We start from the raw sequence: 23,269 nt of genomic DNA on the forward strand, positions 1-23,269 counted from the left end.
CTCTTGTCCTTTCCTTCTCACTGACACACATTCCTTCTTATTTTCCCACACTCACACACACACTCAAACATGCAAGTATACTCATATTCTCTGTTTCTTTTCCTGGGTCTTGGTTAGTATCTAATCAACAAGTTAAATGCAGGCAACAGTCAAAAACTATAACAGTGCTTATATATCTAAGCTGTAAGAGGTTTTTTTTTTTTTCCTTCTAAATCATGAGCTTCTATCACAACTAACAGATATTTTTAAAAACAATAATAATTAGCTGAAAGGATAATAGAATGAATTCCAGCACATTTTTTTACTTGATTAATCCATTCAGCATAATGATTAAGACCATAAACTTTGACACCAGAATGCTTAGATTCAAATCTCAGCTCTGACACTTACTAGCTATGTGACCTTGGTAAGGTATTTAACCTCTTTATTTTTCAGTTTCCTCATCTGGAATTGAGGATAATGATTACATCCATCTTGTGGGTTGTTAAGAGAATTCAGTGAGTTGTTACATGTAGAGCAGTTAGAACAGTACCTAACATAGAAAGTTCTCGTTACTCTGCTTTTTGGAGATGAAAATGATATCCACAGCTATTGCCTAAATATGCAAAGTATAAAACAAAGTCATTTTTGTTTTAAAAATCACAAAATTTTAGAGCTGGATGGAATCTTAGGGAGCACTCTATTCTAAATTTAAGAATTGTTCTTGTTCAGACTCATCTGTTTGGATTCATGAAGACACTAATTTTCAGAGAAGTTATCCAGACTCAGTCCTCTTGATACCATTCGAATCCTCTTTCCCCAACAGCACAACTTCAAGATAGGAATAATTATAGGTGATGGGAAGTAAGTGCCAAGATTAAAAGGCTTACTCCAAAGTAATTAGAGGAAAGCTACATTTGGACCAAACTCCTCAAAAGTAGATAAGAAAGGGTCTGAAATAAAGAGAATTGTTCTCTTTACACCAAAAAGAGGAAAGTGAATTTCTAAACTCCATTTGTATTGATCCAGGTGGGTTATCATTTCCTCCAAGACCTGTCAAAATTGGAGTTTTAAAGCTCAGACACCCAAGGCCACTGCCAGTCTATATTGTGCCTTTGTGCAAATTTGGAAAACGTACCCTTTCCCCAGAACCAGCACAGCCCAAGCCAGAGTCTCCAGTGTGGTGAGTGGAGTTCACAGAATTTCAACCCCTAGAGCCCTGAGCCCGCTCACACAGACCTCAAGCTTCGTACCAGCCTGCAGACCCCACTGTTTTGAGAATAAAGGCTCACACTCTATTCTGAGTCCTCTTACACTAAGAGAATTTTTTCTATTTTTTTTTTACAAACCTGGTGTGCACATCTACGGACTTTGGAAAAATATGTGGTTTTTGTTTGTTTGTTTTTCCCCACAGACAAAATTGTCAGAGAGAGAAAACCAGTATATCCTAAGAAAGATACAAATCAACAATGCTGAGAACACAATGAAAAGCCTTCTATCTGACGTGGAGGAATTGGCTGAAAGGGTATGTGTTCAGTTTCTGGGGCTGACTTCAGAGAAAGGACTTAGCTGGTGTGAACCTGGCTAGTCACAAATGACTGAGGCTTAACACAGCCCAGAAAAAATGCAGTGACCCAAGTGCCTTAAAATAAATCAAGGCAAGATCTGGGGAGAAAGTTAATATACTTGGTCTCTGCTGTATCTTCCCATTTTGATTCGTTTCCTTGAAAAACTACGTTTATGGGGAACTTACATTCTATTTGCTGCTGGTTAGCATGGTTGATATATGTTTCAATTAGGGTATCATTTAACTGTTGCCTTAACATTTTATGGCTAAGAGCTATAGAACATCAATAAATAGACTTTATTGTATAGAATATAAAATGTAAATATTTGCTAAAGGATGGATTAAATAATGAAAGGAAAGAAGAGAAATTGTGTTCAGAAATAAGTTTTGCAGTTTGGCAGGAAAAGAATCCACATGGATCCTTATTTTATACCATATACTAAGATAAATTCCAGACAGATTAAAGACTTGAGTTTAAATCTCAAATCCACAAGAAAACAGAACCAGGTAATTATTAAGCCTTGAAAGGAAATAGCAATACATTTAAATATAGCATAAAGAATTATAAGGAAAAGAGAGAATATATTTGACAAGATAAAATTTCAAATACCCAGTAAAACAACTAAAATGAAAAATGTCAACAAGACTAAGAAAAATGTGGAGGTAAATATGACTTGCAAAAGCTTTTGCAGATGAACAAGAAAAACATTAAAACATGAGCAGAGTCAATGTGAGAGACTATTAAATAAACTCCCTAAGAGCCTAAAGGAAAAATATCCATCCTCTATACTAATAAAACAAAAATACAGCTAAGCCACAAGGCGCCATGTTTAACATATTAAAATGTTTCACATATTTTTTTTCCACCAGCTCTGCCCAGAGTACTCTGGAATTTCTGCTTTCAGATATTGGTGTTTGACACTATAAACTGTTGAAGTACTTTTCAAAACAATTCTCATTTTCTACAAAAATCAAGGTTAAAATAACTCTGATAATCTCTTTTGATCTTGGACCTCTTAAACTTCAAGAGATTATGCTTTTAAAAATGTGAATAACTCCAGTTGGATCCTTGGAATAGTCAACCACTTTAGAAGTTTAAAAAGTATGTGTATAAAAATTGTGTCCTTCATTCCTGTGCAATGGAGCATATTAATCCAACCATGAGTGTTTGAAGAGCAGTGAGATTTCTTAAGTTTCAAAGGAAATACCAAGCAAGAAATCTTTGTGAAAATTCATTGTGATTTCATTTCAGTATCATGGCTGAGACTTGCCAAAAGTGTCTCAGATTCTTGAGGAACTGTTTTCACCAAGATTATTTCCTTCCATAGCTTAGACACGGAGTTACTGTTCTTTTGTTTTGCAGTTTTCCCACTTCCAATACAAGTTAAATGCAGGCTTTCATAGGGAGGAAATACTGCAAGCTTGAAACTAACATTACAGTAGAAAAGTCTCCTGAACAATAAGAACAGACACTAAAGCAAGAGGTTGATGATAAAACTACTGGAACATTCATCAGACTGTTTCCACTGATTCTTACTGAAAACAGCATCCTTCTGACCACGATACCAACAGTCCTGTTTGATGCAAGAACCTGCTGAAACTTTTCAAAACAAATGCCTAGAGCTGGTCTTAAGGACTTCTCAATCATCCTTCAAGCCCTTAGTCTAGAAAAGTCCGTGACTGATTCTCAGAAGGATTTAAGAAAAGTTTTGTCTTAGAAAGTCTTCTATCAAGAAAGTAATTAATATTTAACTTTAAGTAGAGTGAAGGATTTCACTGTAGAGTCCCACAGTATGATAAAAATCACAGTAATGTTGCCCCTTGAACTTGAAAATATGGTTGATCCTTGAACAACACTGATTTGAACTGCATGAGTCCACTCACATGCAGTTTTTTTCAGTAAATACATACTACAGTACTACATCATCCACAGTTGGTTGAATCTGCAGATATGGAACCTCAGATACAGAGAGCCAACTGTAAAGTTATACACAGATTTTCAACTGTGTCTGCACCCCTGATCCCTGTGTTGTTAAACTGTACCTCTGTATGCACATTACCTGTCACATGAATCTTACATGATCCAAATCTCACAATTTACATTAATCTAAGGTTACTGATTTTTTTCCCCCAACCTCCATATCCAAGTCCCCTAGCCCTCTCTTAGGAAATCTTACAGCCCTTTCCCACCCTACTTCTTCACAACCTCCAAAGGATGCCCAAGCATTTGTGTTCCCAAATAGCCACTACCCAAAAGGGCCTCACTTTTGCCACTGCTGAGCATGCCTGTAATGAAAGTACCAAAGCCTATGTCAAGATTCCATTCTCCCATGTTCCCAAAGCCACCATCCCCAAAGTCAGAGTGGGACTAGGCTACAAACAAAAGTGAAGATGGCAGCCCTCTCCTAATCTCAGTATTGCCCTTTGGCATCTGGGTCTAAATGGTACACTGTGGAGCCCTGAGTTACAGAACCCAGTCTCCAAGGGCTGGCTCAGAAGGGAGGCGCACCATCCCCTCCCCTTCTCCATCTCCCCCATCTCTTCCCTACTTCTTCAGCCACAGCTAAAGCTCCCTGCATATCAGTACGTACAAAGAGATCTTTAATACAGGAAGGAAAGTAGATCACCTCCATACATCAGAAGCATTTGAGCCTCATCTCTGATCCTGAAAAAAAGGCAGGACAAAAAAATAAGAATACGTTTCAGTTCCAAAAGCACTCCTTACCACCCTATATAGCAGTTATTATGTTAGATGCTAGGGATACTGAGATGAATACGATAAGGCCCTGCTCTCAAGGAGTTCACAGTCTCCTAAGAAAAACAGATATGAAAAAAAAAATTAGCACTGTACTCAATAACAGAGGTGTAATACAGGCTAAAGAGATAGCTCTAAGGAAGAAATAATTAACTCTTCTTAGCAGAGGTACATTAGGGAAGGTTTCTCGAAGAAGATGGGTATTGGCCTGTGTGCTAAAGAATGACTAGGTGTTTATCCAGCACTTCCAAGCAAGGGAAAAGTACCACAAGTGCAGAGAGTTGTGAAACAACATGGTACATTCTTGGAACTAGAAGAACTTTGGATTTGGCCTTGCGGAAGATTAACGGTAAGGCGGAAGGAGGAGATATTGCTGAAAAGTTCTCACAGTCGAAGTCGTGAAGAACCTTGCCCACTATGCCCATCCTGTGGTCTCTGGAAGACATTGCAGCATTTACACAGAACAATGAGCTGATTAGATCTGAGGTTTCAGAAACATTTCTCTGCAGTGTGAATGATAGATTGCTGAGTTTAAGACTCTGAAAACAGAGACACCAGTTAGGAGACTGCCGCAGTAATCCAAACGAGAGTGGTCAATTACTACCTTGTCTGCATGTGAAAAGAATTTGCAGTATACAGGGATAAACTGAGATTATAGGTGGTAAGGAACAGGAAGAGAGGCCAAAACGACAAGTGGAATAACAATTGTTTGGTGACCAACTGCATATGAGGAGTTACGAGGATGTAAGCTTTACTTGGAAAAAACATGGCCAAAACTAAAAATTCAGAATGGGTTACCCTGGAACTTTTAAGGGTGAGGTATCTGTGGATGCCAGAGGGCAGTTAGAGATTTGAGCCTGTAGCTCAGAGAAGAGATCAAGGCTGGAATGATACTTGGAAGTCAATATTTGGGAGGTAGCTAAACTCACAGAAGTACATACTACTGTACAGATTCTGAAATGGCACACCAATTTTCCTACGTTTCATTCAGCACTGTCCCTGTTTATGCTTGTCTTCCAGGATGATTATTAAAAGTTCCCCCTTTCACTCTCAAAAGTGTCCCAGTTTAAACAGTAAACTATATGACCATCCTACATATTATCATACTCAATTTAATAGTATTCTAGGTACACTACTCTTTATGTACTGTATTATAAAAAAATTCTTGCCACTTTTTATATCAAATATGTACAAGGAGAATTCACTGTTGGGGTAAGTAAATGATTAATCCATTTGTAACATTAACTACCAATGGCTTATAGTTGTGAGCTTATTTTTTAATTAGTTTTTCTTAAAACAAGTTGCACCTGTTTTATCATGTGCCCATATCATTATTTTCTTTCCATAAACAAAGTTAAAGAAAAAAGTAAAGCATTCAAATAAGTCATCACTATATATTATGTCCATTAATTTTGTAATTTAAAGTAACACATGTTTCTCTTTGCCACTCTTTTATTAAATGTATATATCTAAGCGCCCTCTGGTGTTTGTCAGAAGAGGTGGTCTTAGAGCTGTGACAGTCTCCAGCTGTCTTTCATTACTTCAATGAATTCAAAGTTTCCGTATCAAAAAATGAATTAAATCAACACAGTAATAACAATAAGCCCTTTCCCTAGAAAGATGAAACCGAAGTCAAAGATATACATGTTGTCCTTTGTAAATACAACTCAATTTAAACTGGACCAAAACACAGCTTGTTAAATTTTTTTTTACTGTTTTATATGTTTGTGTCCCTATTTTTTAAAATCAGGAAGGGGTGACATCAAGAATAAGATTCATCTTATTTCCTACATCATCTAATTTTAAAATGGCCACAGATTTTGTGTTTCTGGAAGGCATTAGAACAGGACAAGAGGAAGACTGGAATTGGGGAAAGGAACACCATGACTCATGGCCGTGTCCACTTGGAGAGCCCACTGTTTAGGGAAGGGCCTAGTGGTTGTGCAGAGAGCTTTGTACAGAGGGGATTTCGGATAAGTGCCTGATGAAAAGCCTCTGGGGCATGTGTTTGCTATGATACCATTTCTGCATTTTCTTCCTTGATGAAGGGCCACTTGCTTGGGTCATGCACAGAAAGTGTAAAAATATTCCAGGTAAAATCATGGCCCTAATCTTCCAGCTAGAACACTGGGTGAAAGGAGAGAAGTTTGAAACAGACACTTTCCTGTCCTGGGGTGTCTCCCAGCCAGCACTCTGTGCAGCAGACCACGCTGCAGTCCAGTCAGGAACTGCAGCCCTCTTTGTCACAGAGCTGAGCCAAAATACACCAGATGAGGCAAGTGAGCATTGACCAAATAAATGCCAGACTGAAGATCTCTTCTCCTCTTAAATATAACCTATGAGTCAATCTTTCGTATGACAAGAGTACACGTCCCCATGCTGTCATACAGGCCAGTGTCCTGGCCTTGAACCATTTCTTACATCAGCTTCTGCCCTTACACACCACAGAAATGTGCAAACACATGCACACACCCACACATCCTTTCTTCAGAAGTCACATTTGAGTTGGGATTTCATTTTGACAAATCCTTCATGGTAGCTCTGAAACAGAGTTGAGAGAATGAAATCATCTTCTCAGAGAAGAACTCCATTCACCCTGAGCCAAAGCTGCTTGAGTGGTTATTTGTACACAAGCGCCATAAATGTTGACGGGAATTTGGAAGGCAGCACTGAAAACAGCATTTAGCCCAGTGAGCATAATCTTTTAAATCCCTGTGGCAATTCAGTTGCAGCAGTTGCTAGACCACCCAGAAGCCACTGGACGCATGGGGCATTTCAAGATCTGCCTACTTTCTCAACAGGTTTTCCTTTGAACCTTTAAGCATTTCAGTCAGCACAATGTCAAACTGATTAGCAGGCATGGGTGATTTCCTAGTATGGCATCTTGAGATACGGTAAAAATTCAAAGGCTAAATTACATATGAATGATGGTTTGCATTGAACTGAGGCTGATGGCCTAGGAATAACGTCTGTAATTCTAAAGCTGGTCATCACATCAGTCTCCAGGCATGATTTCTGAAACAATTTTATATGTTATGGAACTTTCACATGCCTGGGAAATTTATGTTTATGGAATACATTATGCCCACCCATCCCCACATGCACGTACACAATCTTTCCTTCTTGTAAATTTAATCTGGTGCTTGTACGGATTATTTATAGGAAAGTCAAGCCTCAAGAAAGAGCCAGGTGGCTCAGAAGGAAAGTATGGATACCATTAACCATGCAACTCAGCTTGCAGAGCAAGCCCATGATATGAGGGACAAAATCCAAGGTAAATATATTTTCTGCTTCAGCTTCATGTCAAGGAATCATTCGTGTTATTAACAACAATCAAAATAATAGCTACTGTTAATGTTTGCTATGTGTCAGGAACTGTTGTTAGAGTGTTACAGGTTTAAATTCATGTAAGATCTTTCAAGTTTGTTTATCTGGGATTTCTGAGCACTCATCCCTACTTACTATCTGTCAATTTTCAAGGATAAATTTACAGAATCATTCCCTTCTTTGGGCATTTTGCAGAAGTGAAATGCTAAAATACCTTCCCAGCAAAGGAAATCACATACTATGGTATCTCTAAAATGCAAGAGTTGAATAGGAGTCAAATTTTTCTCAATTACTTGCAGAGAAAACACTGCCTTTAGAGTGGCAGTAAACTGTCCACTAATCCATGTTGTCCTAAGCTGTCTCTATGATGCTCTTTCCCACAGACTAGGCAGGCCACATGTTCTGGTCCCCAATCCAGAAGAAAAGCAGTGATGGGGAATGGGAGATTTCTTAGCCCTAAAGCATAAGATTGTGACAGATTTTACCTTTCTTCTTGAGGGTTTACTTATTTGTGCTCTAAACTTCTCATAAGTGCAGGCTGCATTTTGAAGACTATCTTAATAGCGCACTGAAAGCCAGCCTTCAGTTTACCAACAGATAACAAGTGATTGCATATGTTCTAAGATAAAGAGAACATCCTGGGTTACACTCTGCTAAGATACAGTATTTATGTGATTCCAAAGTTTTTATTATCCTATATATTAAGAGCCTGATGACAACTCCAAGTGCATCTCAAGGGCACAGTGGCAGTGTAGGGACCCACAGTGGGGGATTTCATATCTTATACTGATGTATAGGGAGCATATTCCAGGAAAAGGGATATGTCAAGCCAAGATTTATCATTTGTTATATTTCCTTTGGTGCCCATAATACATAATAAAAACAACTGGTATGCATTTCAAACACTCCTGTTCCCATCTTCATCAGCCAATAAAATATTCTTTTCCTATAACATTTTAGAGTTACTATTGATTTGTTCAAAAAATAAGATTAAACCTAGATTAGCTGACCTCATCTAATTAAGAAGTACATGTCCCTCTAGGCAGCAAATAGAGCCAGCATCCTGTAAGCCATTCAGAAAAAAGGTAATTCGCCTTTGTTGTCATAACTCAAATTTTGATTCTAAGGTGTTTCATTTGGAAAGACTCTAAACCCTCTTGTTTGACCATTAGGACATAGGAAAAGAAGGAAAAAATACAAAAGAAATGTAAGTGGGAAACAGTAATTTCCATCAATTTTTACCTTTTTAAAATGATGTATGAACGGTCTCCAAAGACTAAAGGCAAAAATGATATTCTCTAGATTTCTTTTTTCTAATCTAGACTAGACATGGCTAAAATAAAACAAGCCAAATTGTAAATATAATATTTGTGTCAAAATGCCAAGAAATTCAGCATTGCAAGTGCTAGATCTGAAGGAAAAAATATCTATGTTTCAGGAGTTAATATTTTAGACTTTACTTAAAGAGTGAATGTTTAATCCCTTCATAACTTTTTTGTAGCATATCTTGGTTTCCCTAAAAATTTCTCATTAAAATTTATAGCATTAAAAACCTCTTCCCCCATTTATCTCCCTTGCTTCAGAATTCAGGGACGCTGCACGACTCCACAGTATGTCATTCCTTATTCCCAACCATCTCTAAAATAACTACTAGTGACCTTCAGGCTATTATCTGTATAAAATACAAGCCCCTATCTTGGTATGATTTATGTGACACCAGTGCTTGTTTACCCATCTTGTCTGGCCAACCACATAGATCATGGTAAACCACAGACACACAATTTCATTTATGCCAGGAAGATAAAATGCTTCTCCCGGAGCTGCCATAGGACAAGGTGGCAATTACATAACTTTCATCTGATCATGTGTAGTAGGAAGAGGCAGCCAGAGAACTGCTCAGCTCTGCCGGTGTTCACACAACTCATCTGTCCTCTGAGCCTCAGCAGTCCTCCCAGTTCTAAAATTCTCTACCCTAATTCTCATAGGGTGAAAATGACCCAGAGTCAACGGCACTATCTTAACAAGCAGTCATACCACATAAGGCAAATAGCAGTTGCAAAAAATGTGTATATTAATGAGCAAAAACTCACGTCTTACTATAACAAACATCTGTATTAATGTCATCTGTACAATAATATGAAAGACTCACTTGGACAACTATTGATATACACTCATTTTGGCTTAGAGCTTGGGTAAAATCCTTGGCTAACATATAATTAGTATCTCCAGTGCCTCCTACATGTGACAGGAGCTACCTCAGAACATGTTCTTCAGATTATCTATTTTATATAAAAGGTTGATCAAAGGCCCCAGATTTGTGTGCCTTGAATATTAACGTTTCTGAATCATGGCAGAAATCAGACTCAGATGAAATCAGGGCAGGCTTTGTATTAATTCCATCCCTGTTCTGAAGACACCAAATGGAAAGCAAAGAAGTGTGATTCCCAGGTTTTACCTCTCCCTGGAATATATGATGAACTCCGATGCCAACACCAGTGTTCACAGCGTGAGCATCATCACCATGCTGTCTTTGCATGAGTCTGTCTTTCCTTCTTAAAATCAGCCCTGCCCTTTGCCCTCCTCCTGGGTTTTCAGTGACATCTCTGTCAAATACCCTGTCATCTCTCCCTCCTGCCTTTTCTCACCGTGTCTTTCCTTTCAGAGATCAACAACAAGATGCTGTATTATGGGGAAGAGCAGGAACTTAGCCCTGAGGAAATCTCTGAGAAGCTGGTGTTAGCCCAGAAGATGCTTGAAGATATCAGGCGCCGACAGCCGTTCCTCACCCAACAGGAACTTGTGAATGAGGAGGCAGATGAAGCCTATGAATGTAGGTGTATTCAGCTCCTAGAGCCCAGCACATGTCTGCTTCCTTTGTGGGTCAAGGAGAGGACACTGAGCTGCAGGGTAGCATTTGGTCAAAGCAACCAATTCCCAACATTCAAAGTTATTAAGAGTTTATATGTGGCTTCAGGGAGTCATTCAGGACAACTTCACTATATGACCAAGATTTTTAGATCGAGGCCCACCCTTGAGCTTTTGAGAAACAGCTGAGATTCCACAAGGAATGCACAGAAGTTTACTCCTGAGAAGAAGAAATAAAAACTTAGCAGTTGGTGAAAATGTATAAAACAGGGGAAAGAGAGCTAAGGGGAACCAATTCCCCAAACTACAGTAAAGGAATCTCACTGAGAAGGCAATAAAGCTACACCCAGTAACATTCATTCATGTTCTGATGTCCATGAATGACTTTTAACCTTCAATGAAAATTTAACATGTCCTTTCATGATAAATATAGGTAACAAACCACAGTAGTATTAGCGAATCTACGACTTAGTAATTGTATCAAATATCAGTTACTATCTCACATTTACCCCAAACATCTTCATTTAAAAAATAGTGATTTATTTACTTATGATTTCATAGATGACAATTTGGGCTGGACTCAATCTGGACAGCTCATCTCTGCTCCATGTGGCATGGTTGAGCTCACTCACATGTCTGGAGACTTAGCTGGGGTGACTGGGCCTTTCACTCCACGTGGGGTCTTGTCCTCAAGAAAGCTCACTGAGGCTTGTTCATGAGGCAGCAGCCTTCCAGGAGGGCAAGAATGGAGAGTGAAAGGTCCTTGAGGCCTAACCTTGGAACTCAGCAACATCACATTCATTCCATTGGTCAAGACCAGCCCAGATTCAAGGGTAAGGAAATAGACTCCACTCTTCATAGACAGAGTTACAAAGAATTTGTGTCCCTTTTAATCTACACGGTCAACAAAGAAACTGCAGGTTTGCATGTCATACTTCAGCTGTTGCTATTATCTCACAACATTAATTCATCAATAGTTCAAAGTTTTTGTCGTTACTGGTCTCACTTCTAAATCTTGTTGCTTAATGCATTAATAGAAAAGCACATCAATTATTATATTACCAATTTGTTTTTTAGTATAATAGTCTCCTTTATAATTCTACGTATTTTATTTTGTGCATTTTAAAACACATAAGAAGGGGTCTGAAGGCTTCACCAGATTGTAAAGGGGCCTGTCTCACAGAAGGATTAAGAACACCTGCATTAGATCATTTTCCTACATTTGTCACTATCAACTTCTGTTAAAAATTATTGTGAATATTCTAAAAGAGGAACATTCTTGACATGAAGGCATATTGTGATAGCAAACTTACAAGGTCTTAGAAACAGTAAGAAGTAAAGAAAACTCTCAGGCCCCATTTCTGAGTTGGGATGAGGCCGGCAGTCAGGAAGGCTGGCGCTTTAACGTCACAGCCAGATGCTTCCATGCTTCTTGCCTATTTTGGAATTTAACAAGACTGCGCTGGAAAAACGGGACCAATCACGTCTCCCACTTAACTGCCTTCCACCTAGTGAATGCATTTTCAACCACTTTCTTTACTCAACCATGAATTTGTATCTTCTGCTCATGGTGATGAAAGTAAATATGAAACCTCAATAAGACATATTCTCTGGAGGAAAAATAGAATTAAGGCACACAGTCAATTCATGTAACTTTGATCAGAAAATTAAGACATATGCAGAGTTTAAGAATATGTCATTGCCAGTTAATCCTCATTCCACCCAAAATCATGATTTCCATTTGACCTAAAGGAGCTAACTAAAATCAGCTGCCTGGAGAAAATACAGAAAATGAGTGATTGTGAATATCATTTGTCAGTAACAGACAAAACAACTTGGGTTCTTTCAATAGTGAAACTATAGTATATCCAAGTTCCCTTTATATGGTAGAATTATTAATAATCTGGGTGGTCATAAACTTAGTTTAATAACATCATTTTCATAAACATAAATCATAATCTCAATAGGAAAACTAATAAAGCCTCTTTTTAGCTAATAGTGGTCCAAAGACCACAACAGTGTTATAAAATAGTATTTTTTTCCTTTAAAGATAAAAGAAGGGCTATTTTTGTGAACAACAGCTTCAATCTCTGTTGCTAAAGAAGGCATAGCCTGACGAGTTGCTAGATGCTGGATGGTCTGGGAGGAGACAGGAAGAAGTCCAGACTGAGTTTCTGCATCCTTTTCTTCCCAGTGCTGAGCCAGGCTGAGAATTGGCAGCGGCAGTACAACGATACTCGCTCTCTGTTTCCTGTCGTCCTGGAGCAGCTAGATGACTACAATGCTAAGTTGTCCGACCTCGAGAAATCACTTGACCAGGCCCTTGACCATGTCAGGGATGCCGAAGACATGAACAGAGCCACGGCAGCCAGGCAGCGGGACCACGAGGTACAGTGGACACTCTTAACTGTAGATGCATTTCAGGCATATGCAACATGAAGTTATACCAAAGAGGACAGCTGGTACACAATTTTTTAAATATTGGTACATTTAAATCTTTATTTTTAAAATTATCTGTACATTTTTTGCCACTGTAGTTTGCTAATGTGTGTACACCTAAAATCAAGTTGAAACCATTATAATTGTTAAGCCTGTGTGTTGGTAAGAATGCAGTTGTTCTTGGTGCTTGTGTCTGCATGTATGATTGTATTGCTTTTGCAAGTGAGTAAACGAGGCACAATACCTGTGCCAAACTGTTTTTATGCTGAGAGCACTAAGAATCCCAAAGCAACCCAGAACCATGTTCCTGTAAGCATATGTGTAATTTTTGGAAGGGCCTGATAAGCAGATCTCACAGCCTGGCTGGTGAGCAGCTGCAGAGATAAGGAGTCTAATTCAAACTAAGATCAGGCAATTACAAAGAGGTAAGAAAAATTCCCAGACTTGGCCATAGCCTGCCAGGGCAGTCACCCTAGGAAACCAGGATTTGTGCATGCCCACACCTAGGGGCTTAGAACTGGTGGTGATCACCTGTCTGCCCCAAGCAATGCATGCACTCAACACCACCATGCAGCAGGATCTTCTGATAGGAAGACACCTGCCTCTTTGGGTGTATTTATAAAGATTACAGTGAAAAAGCAATGTCAAAAAATAGGAAACAATTATGAGCAAATTCATTACTTCAGTTATGTTAATTTTTATTTTTGACAAAACCAACTTAAATTAGGTCCTCTGCCTTGATTTCCAGTCATTGCTAGCTCTCAGCAAGTCGTTGTAAAATTTCCATAATAAAAGTGAATTACATTCAATAAAGAATAAAAATTAAATAAATAAAATTTTAAAAGTGAATTACATTTATCATCACCATTTTGTACCATTGGAGCAACCCCCTTAGCTAATATTTTTAGAATAGTAATGGTCAGGATAGCATTCTTTGTTTTAAAAAAAAAAAGCATGATTATCTTACACAACAAAATTATAACTGTAATGCAAAATAATAATTTCTTTAAACAGCATTCAAGAGAGTTACTGGGACTCATCCGTATCCTTGAATTTTCCCTCTTTCCCCACCCTCACATCTAGTCAACCACAAGATTCTGCCAATTTTACCACTGGACTATTTTTAGCTCTCTTCCCTCTGTTCCATTCCTCTATGACTTCTCCAGTGTGGGCCTTCATCATTTCTGAACTAAAATAGCCTCCTCTTCTCTCTTTCATTATGCTTCCATCCAATCCATCCTCCTCACTCTGCCCGAGGGGTCCACCTTAATCACAATCCTGACAGTCACCTCTTCACCTCTTACTTTTACTAAAATAATCCTTAACTTTTTCCTTATAACATATGGCAGTGTCTTTGGCACTACAGCTTGTGAACCATTTAGCAAATCACAAAATAAGTTTTGAGGTTGTAACCAGCATTTAAAAAAAAAAAAGAAATGAAATAGAGGAGAAAATTTCCAAGTGCATCATCTATAGTAAGACACGGTTTCATCACCTTTCTGCTTTAGTTATGTATGTGTACTGGGTTGCAGCATAAAATACATTTTTTACTGCGCAGCATGGGTAAAAACATCTGAAAGACACTGTCCAGTAGTATAGTCTATGTTTGTTCTTGTGACGTACGGGACCCTCTCTGTTGGGCCCCTGCCAGCCTCTTCAGCCTCACCTCTTGCCGTTTGCCTACTTCACATGTTCAGTTCAGGCAGCATCAGGTACACCAGTAATGCCACTGCAGGCTTTTCCCTCTTTTCTCCTTCACCTGGATAATTCTAGGCATCATGTCCTCCCGGAAGGCATGCCACCATTTCCAGGTCAACACGTGCTCCTCTCCAAAAACTTCATAATACACCTGTGCACATTTGTTTCTGCATTGTGATCATCTGCTAATGAATCTATCTAATAAATGTTTTAATTTCACATTTCACTGCTAGACCTACAGTATGGCTTAGAAAAAAATAATGCCAGAATTCCAGTCTTTATACAAAACCAAAAATAACCACACAATGTAAGCATTTTGATGTGTGCAAGTAGTAGCCACACAGCTAATGATTACATTATTTATTTTGCCATCCTTCTCCCAACCTGAAAGGATAACAGAATGATAAAAAAAATTTTTTACCAGATGAATATGAGACTCTTGTCTGTTTAGGGATTCTCATAAACCAAAGCTTCACCTTCCCTTCTCTCTTTTTTTAAAGGATCAGGAAACTTTTGTTTTATTTTTTGCATATGTGTAATGGATACCAAAGCATGCTGAATGGTGCTAATTACATCATTTTCATAATTATTAGTTTTTGAACTTTCTTTTGTTCCAATTGCCCATCTTTCTGTGGGAATAACTTTGTTTCGAGGTTAATTTTATTCATCTCTGTCTAACGCTGTATATGGTACATGACAGAAACCCTTTAACTTGAAGCATATCATTTTCCAACCACTGCCAATGAGCTTATCAGGCAGTGCTGTTTGCACATGGCTTTGAAGTTTGGTTGTTACTTCAGGGGGTTAGCTGTGCTCCCATAAGGCAGTGCAGATACGAGAGCTTCCAGAAGGGGTCATATCTCAGACTCTGCAACAGGAAAACTGCTCTGAGAGAGCTAGATAATACCAGTCTTTTTTCACCTCCCTTCCTCACATACTTTAAATTACTGCTTTTGTGTAGAGCTGTGTAACTACCTCTCCTTGTACAGACAAGAATAATTAACCCCAGATAGCCACACTGCATTAAGCTTGATGGATTTTGAGGGGAAATTGATTTTTTTTTAAATGTTCTTGCTTTAAGAGGATGTTCAAATGAGATTCTTTTTTGTCCGTAGACCTATGTCTTACCCTGTAGCAATATATTTGGAGACGATTCTTCCTTTCCACTGAGTCAGGAAAGACTGCAGGGAATGAGAAAGGACATTAAGGTGAACTTAGAAAGTTTAAAGTATGTCCTTCAATATCTAAGTTTCTAGAATTATTTCTATGATATCCTAAATTATACCATAACTTATACATTTCAACTCCAGTTAAAATTTATATTTCTGAAGTAACTTTAACTCATTTTTTACTCAGATTATAAAGTGAATCTTTTACTTTTCCCTCTTAAAGTTTCATTTTGTGCCGCTTTCAAACTCTGAAATTCTTTGAAGCTCCAGTGTTTCTTCAGAATCACAACCCTGACTCTAGAAATTAAAGCATTCATTTACCTCCTCTCTCTGAAAAAACAAAGGAAAAAAAAAGCATTCATCAAAAAATATATATATCCACACTTGGGCAACTTCCCTCCTCAAAATGTCTGAGCATCTAACATAAAGAGCTCAGAGTAGAAGGAAGCAAGTTCACAATTTTATGCTTTGATAATAGGGCCATTTAAAATTTTTAGGGGACATTAAGATTCTTTTGTATATACTTTATTCCTGTCCAAATGAGCTATTTATGCCTGGTCTAAAGTTAACACATGATAAATGCTTTTTGGAATTAATCCATTTTCCAGTTAATGCAAATACAGTTCAACCCTGTATCCTAACCCTACTTCACATTTATGGATAAAGAGGCGAGGGCCCTCTCTGAAGTATCACCTCTCTTCGAGGTGGTTGCATTGTAAGTAATAATCATAACTAACTGCTTTAAAACCCTCAAGGTGCTTACTTTCATTATCTCCATTTTATAAATGAGAAAGCTAAGCCGGGGCTGGGTGGAATTCCCCAGAGTGGCACAGCAATTTGGTGGCGGGTCTGGGATAGGAACGCAGATCTGTCTGAGTGCAGACAGCAAGCTGACAGTTGGCACTCTCCCTGATGCCTTCTCTAAAGCGACCTTCTCTTCCTCTCTCCCTTGCTCTTCTCTCCTGCAGAAACAGCATGAGAGAGTGAGGGAACAGGTGGAAGGGGTGAACGCTTCTCTGAGGACGTCTTCCTACTCTCTGATAACGCCTCGGCTGACCCTTTCAGAACTTGATGACATAATAAAGGTAAGGACACACGTGACTTGTTCAGGTTAGTGTTTATAGCAGGTTAGAACAGCAGCTCAGTGTCATAGAAGAAAATCGAATCCAGTTCAGTCTATCAAATTACCTGGTGTTATAAAAGTAAGATTAGGTGACTGAATTTTTCAGTTTTTTTCATTGTTCAGTTGCCACTACATGGCTACTTAAATTTAAATTTAAATTACTTAAAAAAAATAAAATTAAAATTGAATTTGTCAGTAGCGTTAGCTACATTTCACTTGCTCAATAGCACCACATGTGGCTGATGGCTGCTATATTGTGCAACACAGATAATTCCAGAAAGTTCTGTTGAAAGTGCAGATCTGTCCTACTCACTCTTTACTCATAAATTGTGTATTTTATTAAGCTGACATTCAAAATCAGTAAAAGTCATATTTTAAAGTAGCAATTTTCCAATAAAATGCAGTGAACAAAACCATCACAAAAGTAGTCTTACTCATTGTTATTACCTTTGAAAGGATACCATTTTAAAGTCATCTGATCACCATCTCTCCATCTCTACTTCCATCACCATCCTTGGTGACATCAAAATCCAGATGGATGAACCCACCAGCTCTCAGCTCCTTGAACTTCTCCTACCCAACAGGCTTTTTCTCCATACTACCTTTGGTCATCTGGCCAGACCCAGATCTTGTCATCAGTAATAGCACCTTCTCCCAGATCCCAGTGTCAAACACCTCCTTCCCCAAGCACCATCTCTTATCTCACTTACTCCAACAATTATCTGGCCACATCAAGACCTCTGCTGTCTCATTTACTCTACTCCTTTCACATCCTTTCTTTCCTTCTTAAACAGCTAAAATTATCAATGTAATCATTCTTTGCAAACACCCTTTACTTCCATACCCACCTCTTCCCCTATTGTACTCACTTGAGAATTTTAATTCCATAGCCCAGTAAACCCAAGTACCTTCAGCATTGTGGCCACACCAGAGAAGCCAGTAAGACTGGTGGGAAACCCACCTCCCCTTGTATCAGTCTGGCTGGTAGAATTTGCTTCATGCTTCACTAAAAATTAGGAGCAAAGATAAGAGAATTCCCCTCATCTTCCCTCCCCAAGTCTACCAGCCCTCCTACATGTGTATGCATACTTCTACCTCCCTTCTTATTATAATTAATGAAGTACCCCCTTTTCCTGTCAGAGATCCAGTTCCCCAACCTGTGCTCTGAGACCCATCCTTCCTCTGCTTGAAAACAGGGTTGCTGGGTTTCACTCCAAGAGTATAGCCTCTCTCCTGTTTCACCCAATTCTTACTTTTTACTGAATCATTACTACCAACATACAAACATACTCTAGTATCTTCTATGTTTAAAAAATTAAAAAGAAAAAAGCCATTGCTCACATCCGCTATAATCTCTCCCCCATTACTCTGCTTCACAGCAAAACATTTATAGTTGCTATTTTCACCTTCCGGCTCCCCCCTCCACTGTCTACTGTACTCATTCCACTTTGAGTGGGGTTTCGTACCCCTCCACCAAGACTATTTTTGTCCAGGTCATCAGTGACCTCTATGGTTGCTATGGTTGCTTCTCTATCCTCAGCTTTCTTATCCAACCACTAATTACCCTTCTCTCTTTTTTTAAACACTGGGAGCTTCTGTCCTGGCTCCTCCAATACCCTACTCACCTGATCCTTCTCCCACCTCCCTCACCATTTCCTCCCAGCTGACTTTGCTAGCTTCACCTCTATGCAAGTCCTCTATGTGGTAAATATTTTAGGTTCTACAGGCCACATACAACTTCTCTCCCTTATTCTCCTTTGTTTTGTTTGTTTGTTTGTTTTTCACAACTCTTTAAAAATGTAAAAAATATTCCTAGCTAGGATCTATATAAAAACAGACCTCAGGCCACACTTGGCACTGGGCTGTGTTGGTCCCTGCTCTGGAGAATAAACAGCTCAGTCCTCAGTCGCAGGACCCTCTTCAGTCCCATGACTTTAAAGAGTAATTAGATTCATGATTCCACAATTTGTATCTCTAGCCCTGGGACCTCACTGAGTTCTAAGCTTCTATATCCAAAAGCTTACTTGACATTTTCAAGTAAGAACTCAATGTGGTATGCAGCTAAATCATAATTTCATCTACCACTTAGATGTGTAATAGGCATATTAAACATAATATATTCTGAATAAAACTCTCTTCCCTAGTCTTCCCTATCTTAGTAAGTGTCACAATCCAACTGCTCAAACCAAAACTCTGGGTCTTTCTTGATTTTTCCTTAATCCTCACTCCCATTTCAACAAGACCTGGTGGCCCTATCTCCTGAATCCTGATTTCTGACCACTACCATCTTCTCTGCTGCTACTCTTTAGTCTAAGTCTCCTCATCTCCAGCGTGGACTGCCACAGGAGCCTCCTAGTGATTTATTTACTTCCACTTTTGTACCTCAAGACCCATCATCTATACAGCAGCAGAACAATCCTTTAAAAACGTAACCAGATAACATTATTTATCCCCCAACAAAACCTCCAGTGATACTTAAAGTAAGAAACAAGCTCATGTTACCATTGGCCCTTGAGGCCCTAAGTAGCCTGGCTCCGGCCCACCCTCTGACTTCATACCCCACCCTATCCCTCACTCATTACACTCCAGCCCACTTCTGTTTATTACACTCCAACTCCTTTCTGTTTTTCAAACATACCATAATTTTTTTTTTTTTTTGCCTCAGGACCTTTGCACCTGCTGTCCCCAGACTTCAAATGGTTAATGTCCCTGTGAACATTCAACCCAAGTGGATTTCTTACCCTCAATCACTCTCCAACCCATCCCACCTGCTATATTTTATTCAAAATATTTTTTACTCCCTGAAATTAGCTTGTTTACTTACTTGATCACTTGTTTAACACTGTATCTTCCCACTAGATTCTAAATTCCTTGAGAGTAGAGACTGTGTTCATAGCTACGTGTTCTATTTCCTGAAAGAATACCTGGCACATAGTGGGCACACAATGAGTATTTGTTGAGTGAATTAATAAATAAAGATATAATATCCATGGTATTTTTTCTGCTTATACAATTAAAAGCATTTTTTTCAAAGTACTGTTCCCCAAATGACTAACCAAATTACTACAGGCTTAACACTGTCTCCCACAAAATAAATTCTATGTGCTGGGAACTGTGCTACCTTCTGAATAAAAAAATAAATTAAACATAGTTTCTGCTTTCTAAGATTATATAATCTTATGAGTGAAATAATGATGTAAAATCATTGTTGTAGTGTGGCACGTGGATAACTGAACCATGTGGCAACACTTAGCTTACCCTAAAGAGATTAGAGATGGCTTCACAAAGGAAGTGACATCTGAGCTGAATTTGGAAGGATGAGTAGAATTTTCCCAGGTGGATCAGACAGAAAAGAAAGAAAAGTTATTCCAGACAGAAAAAATACTATATGAAAAGGCACAGGGGCCAGAAAAAATTATGGAGCATTAAAACAACAGTCAGTCAAGTTTGGACCATGGGATGTGGTTGGGTGGAAAGTGGTGGGAAATGATGAAATTGGTAAGAGGAGGCATCTGTTGATGAAGCCATGTGTAGGAATTGAATTTGTTCATGCAAAGCAATTGGCTGATTTTGAGAAGGGAAATAACATGATCAAATTTGCTTAGTAGAGAGTTCACCACTCCTGCAGGATGGTGGAGAATGGATCAGAAGACTAAAATCTGGGCTCAGAGAGAGGAGTTAGGTCTCTCAGACATGAAAGGGCTGAGTCTAACCTTGAGGAACATCAGCTTTTAACATCTCCTGCCTGGCCAGGGAAATAGGAGACCAGGAGGGAGCAGCATCACAGAAGCTAGGGAAAGAGAGGGCTTTAAGGCAGAGACAGTGACCAACACTGTCACAGACCAGAGAGTATTTCCAGTAAATACAGGAAAGTGTCAAGTGGATCTGGCAATGTGGGATCTGACATGGGGAACCTGGCAAGAACCATTTCTGTGGAGGGCACTTCATCTACACATGAGAAGAAGTTGGAAGGGAGAATAGAGTCAAGGAATAGGTTTTGTTTATTTTTAATGGGAGGAACTTGGACATATTTATATCTGAGAAGAGCCAGTAGCTAGAAAGCAAGAAATCAGAAAACAGGGCCACTGAGAAAATAGGGGAGCATGCCTTGTACAGAAAAGGGGCACTTCCTCTTAAAATATGAGGAAGCTATATGTATAGAGGTAACTATAAATAAGTGTATAGGGTTTGCAGGGGCAGGGGAGGCCAGAGATGGTAGCAAATAGTTGGGGAAAGTCCTGGTTGTTGGTGTTGGCATCTCTGAGTAGGCTCTCAATAAACGACACTGCTTTTCAGCACCCAACGAAGTTCTAAACAAATTGAAAAATAAATAGTAAATATGAAGACCAAGAATATCACCTTTATTTCTGATGCAGCTAAACTGAGGGAGTGGCTTTTTAAGAGATCTCTGAGTGAAATGGGATTGCTGACACTCAATCCCAGAATTAGGCAGATCTGCCCACCAGACTCTGCAATGCCTCAGAGCTCATGTCGAGGGTTCCGCCCAGGACGGTTTTCGGAGTGGAGGAGCACAGGAAAACTCAGCTTTCTGCCGGCAGCTTGCTCCCAAGAGGCAGAAGGGTGGAGGTGAGCAGAGTCTGTGCAGTTATCCCCCCAAATTTACCATCAAATAAACCACCCTCTGTCTCAGGGCAGAGAGAGGAAAAGGTGGAGAGGTCTAGACTCTCACTAATTGAGCTCCCTTTACAGGGAGGGACATCACATCAGGAATTCATAAAAAGTGTTCCCCACTAATAGCTAATGTTTTCTAAATAAAAAAGAAAATAAAGTGATCTGCTGACAATCAGATAGGGATGAAAGAAGGAATTATTACTGGCTTGAGAATGGTTTAGAATCACTAATGGGAGTGACTGGGAGAGCAAAATTCTTTTTAGTGTTGAGAGTACAGACAAGGCTGGAAGTATCCTATATGTGGTCTTTAGCCAAGATATAGGTCTTTGGTTGAATTGAAAATTAAGAGAGGTCACATCACAAGGTGAATTTCAGGGAGGGAGTAGTCAGCACAGGAAATGCAGCTGAGAGGTCAGATAAGATAAGAACTGAGTGATACCCACTGGACTTCGAAACTTAGATATAATTAAGTGAACTTCTGTGTTGATGGAGTAGTGAAATAAAAACCAGACTAGAATAGGTCAAAAGCATGAATTTAAAAGAGATGAAGTAGAGATAGCATTCATAAACACTATTTTTTTGGTAGGAGGAGGGTTTCTATTTTGCTATGAAGGGAATAAAAAAAGTAGGGTAATAACATTAGGGAGAAATATGGAGAATGGAGGGTTTTTGTTTACTTTAGTTTTCTTTTCAAATGGAAGATGGCAGAGCATGTCTAAATGCCTTTCTAAGGAAGCAATCAGTAGGAGCTGAAGATGCAAGAGAAATAGATAAATATCTATGTGTAGCATTTTATACTCATGTAGATCTGGCCTGACACTTAACTGATCTTCTTATTCTTAATAAAGAGGAATACAGATTATCTTTGGTACTCCCTGGAAAAAATATTTTAATTCCCTCTAAATTTAATTCTCTTCTTTAATATATTTTATTTAGAATGCATCAGGGATTTATGCCGAAATAGATGGAGCCAAAAATGAGCTACAAAGAAAACTATCCAACCTAAGCAACCTCAGTTATGATTTAGTCCAGGAAGCTGTTGACCATGCACAGAACCTTCAACAAGAGGCTGATGAACTGAGCAGGTAATATCCTGGTTTTAGAAATGTAAATATCTACATAGGCTGAATGATTTATTTTTATTCAATTCCACATGACAAGGTTACTGGGATACAGTGTTAGCAGGTTGGTTTTAGGGTTGAGTTTGCTTGTTTGTTTATCTGTTTGTTGCTTGATCAGTCTGACAGCCAATTACTGTTTATTACGGTTGCTTTGAGGAGAAAGTTCTTTGATTTTAAAAAATCTATCAGATCAGAGAGCTGTGTTGTTGGGGCTAGGGGTGGTTCCATTCCACAATTATTAATAGGATTACCTAACACATTTTAGTTAGGGACATAACTGCTGCAGAAAATATCATCAAGAAATCAGATCCCTCTACAAGTTCTAACTCTGCCATCATAGCCTATTTCTTTCACAGACAGAATTAGCTTTCTGCATTCAAGTGTCCTAAATAAAGCTGGTTGGAAGTTGGCAATCCAGCAGACTTCTGGTAAATACTCTGGCCACTCCACAGTGCCCAGTAGGAACTGATTTCAGCACCTGTTAAGATAAAATCAATTGATAATTTTCCTCACAGCATCTAGAATGGAGTCATGCACCCCTTGAACACTCATTTAATGTTAATTGAAATGTACAAAAAGATTGGAATTGAATTC

At 38.8% G+C, this 23,269-nt stretch overlaps 1 protein-coding gene across 2 annotated transcripts in view; it reads left to right on the forward strand.

The window, feature by feature from the left end:
• The window catches only part of LAMA4 (laminin subunit alpha 4), a 163,811-nt gene that overhangs the window by 88,934 nt on the left and 51,608 nt on the right, over window positions 1-23,269 (forward strand). For both annotated transcript variants that reach the window (XM_074368470.1, XM_045524527.2), the window contains 6 exons: window positions 1,394-1,504; window positions 7,464-7,575; window positions 10,291-10,458; window positions 12,688-12,881; window positions 16,768-16,884; window positions 22,491-22,639. In XM_074368470.1, the coding sequence (XP_074224571.1) occupies window positions 1,394-1,504; window positions 7,464-7,575; window positions 10,291-10,458; window positions 12,688-12,881; window positions 16,768-16,884; window positions 22,491-22,639 (851 nt within the window). The remainder of the gene's footprint in view (window positions 1-1,393; window positions 1,505-7,463; window positions 7,576-10,290; window positions 10,459-12,687; window positions 12,882-16,767; window positions 16,885-22,490; window positions 22,640-23,269) is intronic.

The sequence above is a fragment of the Camelus bactrianus genome, chromosome 8, assembly GCF_048773025.1.
Source record: "Camelus bactrianus isolate YW-2024 breed Bactrian camel chromosome 8, ASM4877302v1, whole genome shotgun sequence".
Classification (NCBI taxonomy): Eukaryota; Metazoa; Chordata; class Mammalia; order Artiodactyla; family Camelidae; genus Camelus; species Camelus bactrianus.